The sequence below is a fragment of the Nanorana parkeri genome, unplaced genomic scaffold, assembly GCF_000935625.1.
Source record: "Nanorana parkeri isolate BGI_ZX_2015 unplaced genomic scaffold, ASM93562v1 scaffold832, whole genome shotgun sequence".
Lineage (NCBI taxonomy): Eukaryota > Metazoa > Chordata > Amphibia > Anura > Dicroglossidae > Nanorana > Nanorana parkeri.
The window spans coordinates 499,866-506,048 of record NW_017307100.1 but is presented as its reverse complement, the minus strand read 5'-3'; the positions used below and the strand labels follow the sequence as shown (position 1 = coordinate 506,048).

Sequence of the window (6,183 nt, the reverse complement as noted above, 5' to 3'; positions counted from 1 at the left end):
TGACAGCTTGGCGGAGCCACCCATCATCTCACACACCTCCGGAGTAGCCTGCCGGAGGTTCGGCTAAGCCGATCCAGATGTTGGATCAGCTGAGTGAAACTCCTTCTGCACTTCGGCCGACCCGAACCCAGCCGCCTTAAGCCGATGTATGGCTCATTTCAGTTGGTGATATCAAAGCCGGCCCCGACAAGCTCTCATGACAGTCCAGCGTCCCCTGGTTTCTAGGTAACCAGGAGACGCTGAACTGTCATTACACACTGAGAACCTGGCGGAGCCGCCGTGATATGGTCCTCCCCGATCAGCCATCCTGAAACTTGTGGCTTCTCCCCGCCAGCCAATGCTTGCTCCTCCGCCCCCCGCTGGAGTTTTTTTTAATCCCCGTTACCACAGCCCCTACAAGCGGGGGACAGCAGGAGACTACAAGCGGGGATCCATGGAGTCACAGATCCCTGCCTGAAGCGGCTCCAGGCAGGGATGAGAGGCTCTAGATGCCGGCAATTTTTCCCATTGATTTTATTTTCAACTGCTGGGTTGCTAGCGTTTGTAAAAGACCCCCCAAACCATATATTTTCTGAAAGTGCAGGCCCGGGTAGAATAAAAAGATGGTGCTACTAAATTTGTAGGCCCTGCGATAATTGCGCAAATGTTTCTCATTAATATTAAACCGATAAAAATACACAATTCAATTGATAAAGCATTAAGATCAGTATCCGCAGACACACAAAAAAAAATTCTGACTAAATCTAAAAGATAAAACTGTATTGAGTTAATAAATAACAAATATTTGCAAATTTGAAATTGCGCTTTTTTTGCGAAAAAAAAAAAAAAATTAAGGTACTCAAAACTGTAAATAAGCGACTTATGTTAAATTATTTTTACGCTGTGTTGGTGTTTGTGTTGTGATAAAATGATACACGCGCATATTTAATTGCAACACAAGGTATCACAACGTATGGCAATGTGTCACAAAGCTTTGCCATGCGCTGCCACAGTTAATTTTAATGTTTTTATTTTAAGAAAAAAAATAAAGAAAAAAAATCATGCACTGCGATGCGTTCTAACAACGCACTGCAGCGCGTGTGCTTGGCGTACACCACAATATGTGTATGTCATGTGGGGGGAGGGAGGGTGTTGTGCTTTTTTCTATTAGTTTTTAATTTTTTTTAAAAAACATTTTGTAATCATTTTTTTTGTTTTTTTTTCTTGTGGGGGGGGGGGGGGGGGGTGGCTTCCCATTCATTCAGAAACTAATGATAGTAAATATTTTTACTATCGCCAGTTTATGAATGGGAGGAGCCTCTGTAGTGAGTGCTACTCCCCATTCATAAATTCTTGAATGAACAGGCTGTGATGTAAATCACAGCCTGTTCATTCATAACTGGGGACACATAGTACTATGTGTCCCCAGTTATTTACAAACACCGGAGTGATCAGACGATCACACGGGTGTTTGCCCTGCACAGCGGGATCGATAAATATCAATGATATTTATCGATCCCCCACTCGGCCACGCTACACAGAGCCGCTGTCATCCAATACCCTACAAGCGGGGGAGAGCAGCGGGGATCCATGGCGACACACAGTTCCCTGCCTGAAGCTCCTCCAGGCAGGGGTGAGAGACTGCAGATGCCGGCTGGCCAGCCAGGAACACTTTTGTTCGGCGGTGGCAGCGAAAGGGTTAATGTAACTTTAACATCCCTCAATTAATCTCTTACAGTAAAGTTTTCCCTCCTGCAGGATACTTGTGCTGCGCCCAAAGCAGCATGTGCCAAAATATAATAATCGTGCCTAAAACTACAAATGTAGATCCTCCAGTGCTGCAAACTGTCTGCAACTGCCTCATTAATACTTTTTTGAGGAGGTGTTTTTTGTAAAATTATTTTTTATTAAAATAGAATCATATAGTCCATACATATAGTATTAAATTACAATACTATATTTATGGACTACATGATTCTATTTACACGTGATCACCTTTCTGAGTTGCCACACTTTTGAAAATATATATTTATAGTGTGAAAGCTTTTTAAATTAAAGACCCTTTTATTTTGCTTTCAGATGGCATGCCAGGAAAATGATATAGAGTCTCTTAAAGTACTTCAAGTTGAACTCTGGTGAGTACTACAATGCTCTATTTATTTAATGGTGTGTAATTGTGTACATTAGTGGAATCAAAAGGTAAATTTGCACATGTTATAGTTATCTATTAGTGTAAGTTGTTTAATAATGTTTTCAGATGTTAATGCATAAGACATGCCATAGCGGTCATACAGCAACTGTACAGAACCCCTAGCTTTCCCTGATGGGTTTAATCCTTCTGGTAATCTTTGTATAAGCCTTCACGGAATATTCAAGCACTGAACAGGCTATTATAGATGTTATGCAATTCTTCTCCTCGCCCATACTGCTGAACAAATATTTGTTTCAGTTTAGCTTGTGTTGCAATCTTGTATTAAAGCTTTAGGATGAAACTCCATCTTGGCGATCAACTTAAAGCCTCCATATACAAAGGCTTTCTTAGCTTAATGTTACTGTTTTAGACAGATATGACGATATGTCTTTTGAAAAAAAAAATGCCTAAAATATAGCTTGATTATAAATGTATGTAATTAAAGTTAGTTGAAATGCACTGATCGGCCCTGTGAGATAAAAAAAAGCTTTTGTAATCAGCACTAGGGGTAAATGGTTTACACTTTTAGAATTCAAGTGTACCTGTCACCATCATATAGATATGGTTATTAAGGGAAAAATGTGGAGAATACTGATAAGCTGTAATCCTATTTAAAATGTCATTTTGCTGTTTCTGTAGTCCAGCCATTTTTATCTGATGTGGTTGAGCATCGGGCTAAGTAGACTCATTTAACATCAAACTAGCATTTTGCCTGTGACCTTACAGTGCCTGTGAGCTTTCAGTGAACTATCTGGATTCTTGTTTTAAAGGAGGCACTTTGGTTCTGAAGCAGTAGCTAGGAGCTATTGTTTTTTTTTTGTTTAAGTTTGCTATCCTGATAGCTATACATATTGTTAAAATTCTATGTAAAACTTTTTGTAAAAGTAAGCTATGCATAAAGTTAAAAAGAGGTTTTTTTTAATAACATCTAGGCTGGCTATAGAAGTTTAGTTTTCTATATGAGAGCAATAGCCTGGAAAAAATATGCCTGTCGATTGTAGTGCTGGACCTGCTACTGCTTCTCATACTTGCTAAACGGACTGAGGTGGTTCATCTTTTTTTCTTTTTTTCCAGAAGAGGGAAGGGTCATCCTGGTCTCACTGATCATTTTTCTACCACTTGTATTAGCTACATAAACACTGCAAGCATTGGAAACTCTCATGATCACTTCTTAAGAATAATGCCTGTCCTTACTTAAGAGATAGTTTTGAATGGGGCAGCTTGGACAGTTTTGAGTTGATCTTAACCCAGTTGAAGTTTGTTCTATTGTTTGATAACCTTTAAACCGTTCTTTACATTAATGTTACAACTCAAAAATTAGCAGAAAAATCCGGATAAGAAGATTATTAGCATTCCTCTTTGAGTATGCTCCCACAGTCAATTTGTTTCCTCTTTATGACTTATAGCAAGTAGCAATATATCTTGTATTTCCTTTCATTTTATAAGTTGTGCCTGTTATTCCATCAGTGCTAATGCCATTTTTATCTACCTTGCAGGCCACTTTTAACAGCTGAACAGAACCACTTACTACATCTTGTTCTGCAGGAAATGATTTCTCCTTCAGGTCAAGGCATTTGAACCTTTATAACATGGTAGTACCTTTTAGGTAATTATTTAGGTACTTTCCCTTCTGATCTGTACACACTGTCTTTGGAAAATAGGCTAAAGACCAGCTGCAACCTCCCTAACTATCCAACAGTGTGTAGATATCACTGATGTGGGCACTCAGATATTGATAGGCATTGCCAAACACAACATTTGGTTTGGCGACTGTTCTCTATTAGGTCTGTCCAGCATCATGTGCACTAAAACACTTTGGATATGTCATTAATCAGTGCCCTGAGAGTCAGGGCTGACAGGCCCCCTGAGGTCTGAAAGTTGCTGCCTGACAGCATTTTCATAACATGCTGTTTCCAATCTACTGAGTGTGCATAACAGTATCTAATAACAGGACCTTTTATAGTTTTTACATTCCTAACTACAGTGCTCTGCTACTCAATACTGTTATGCACACTGAGGACGTATTGCACAGCAAGTGTTATCACCATGAAGTAAAGCAGTTGACAGGATAGGTCACCTTTTAGCACTGACTTTTGGGGCCAAGATTCAGCCTCAAAGTAAATATAAATATAGGGGCCAAAGTAAATCTTGTATAGTTAAGCATAGACCAGGGCTGAACAAATACAAAGAGCTATGTAGCAAAAGCTCAATAAAATTTACAACTGGCACCCAATGTTTTAGGTTTTGTCTAGTTATCAATGGAGCTGGCTCCTGGATTCGGCAAACTGGCTGTTGAATTCCATTTAATTAGAATTAATTTGTCCACCCGGTTATAAATTTAAGAATAATTCTTCAATTGTTGCACCAGTCTGGTTGTGAATAGTTTTCTTCAAAGTCTGTTTGCTTTACAACCTTTTGTGATCATACATTATTTATTAGGAAGTAGTTATGTTTCAGCAAAATGTGCTCATTTTTAACACTGAATGAAAACCTACCATTATGCTGTAGTTTGTACAGTTGTGATTATATTGGTGTATTATATCTGTAATTTATTGTTGAGAGTGATGAATATCTCAAGGCAAACATTTTCAATAAATGGCCTGTCCTACTGGAACTGAAATTGTGTTTTTTATTGAACAGCTTTGTATTGATTACTTTACACTGTCTATGATTAATTGCAAAGGTATACAATAAACATACTGAATGAAAATAATTCTACAGTATATATTTGCATTCTTAGCACTCAATATAAAGATAGATTTATTATATGTAGAATTGATCGATTTCACGGTTTACCGATGGCAAACAAGATGATTTAAACTGCGGGTGAGCCACACTTAAAAATGTGTTATCTGTTTGTTTGTTTTTTTCACGTTAACCACCTCCGGGCCGGCCGTAGTAAAAAAAACGGCCGGCCAGAGCTCTCTAGATCTGAGCGGGCGTCTTTAGACGTCCGCTCAGACACGCCCCCTCGCGCGCACCGCTGGGCGCTTTTAAAGCTTGACATGTTTGGTGTCTATTTAACCGACATGACCCCGACTTTTATATTTTACCACAAAACTGGGTAAAAATAAGTGTTTCCTAACATAATGTAAAAATAAAACCCGTAGTGGTGATTAAATACCACCAAAATAAAGCTCTATCTGTCCCCAAAAAATGGTATAAAATTCATTTCAGTACAGCGTTGCATGACGGAATAAACGTCAAGGTATCGCAGCGCTGAATACTGAAAAATGGCCTGGCCAGGAAGGGGGTATAAACACCTGGTCTTGAAGTGGTTAAAGTAAATCTAAGGCTAGCCATGTGCAACTTCTTTTATGATTTTACATTGCTGCATATGTTCCTGTTGAGCACATTTCACCACATTTCAGTGTTAACACCGGCACAGCAAGTGAACAAAAGCTTTACAGTAGGGACACCAACAGCAATTAAAATACTTTATTGTCAATTGAGGGACACAGAATCCGTAGTCAACTCAATTGTACTCTCGCCTACACAAAGATGATTTACTTTCTGTGTCAGTGGAATATGCAGGGCAGGAGTTCCCTTTTAGTTTCTTGGGCTCTAGGGTCAGATTGTGTGGTAGCAGCTTAGGTTGTATCCATGTTTGTTCACTTTCAAGCCCTAATTTCCCATTGGAGGCAGAGGAGATGGGGCAAACCTGAAGAAGTGACACTAAGGTACTCAGCAGGGGTGGAGCGTCGGATGCACACACTCCACACTCCCTCTTTATTGTTAGTTAAGTGGCAAATCTCCCTTCTGCTGCTCCCGCATCTTAAGAGTAATGTGAAACATGTGCCAGTGCTTACTACTTGTTGCCCATCTGCAGTGACCCGTGTTAGACCTGTTGGTCTTGAGCCCAGTTCCAGCTGCTCAGGTTAGGAAAGTACAGCTTTTGGGGCCTAGTACCACACGTTAAGTCTGTTATTACCATTCCACTATTGCAGTTGCAACATGTCCTAGTCGAAGAACAGGGGGGATTACCTGGCAGTCATAGGTAACCCTGAAGCACA

The 6,183-nt window shown here is 39.8% G+C and overlaps 1 protein-coding gene across 1 annotated transcript in view; it reads left to right on the top strand.

Annotated features, from left to right (window-relative positions):
• Positions 1–3,794, top strand: part of LOC108794298 (factor VIII intron 22 protein-like) — a 25,258-nt gene extending 21,464 nt beyond the window's left edge. The window contains exons 11-12 of the mRNA XM_018565312.1: positions 2,059–2,114; positions 3,667–3,794. Of these exons, the coding sequence (XP_018420814.1) occupies positions 2,059–2,114; positions 3,667–3,748 (138 nt within the window). The 3' untranslated portion in view covers positions 3,749–3,794. The remainder of the gene's footprint in view (positions 1–2,058; positions 2,115–3,666) is intronic.
• Positions 3,795–6,183: the final 2,389 nt, after the last annotated feature.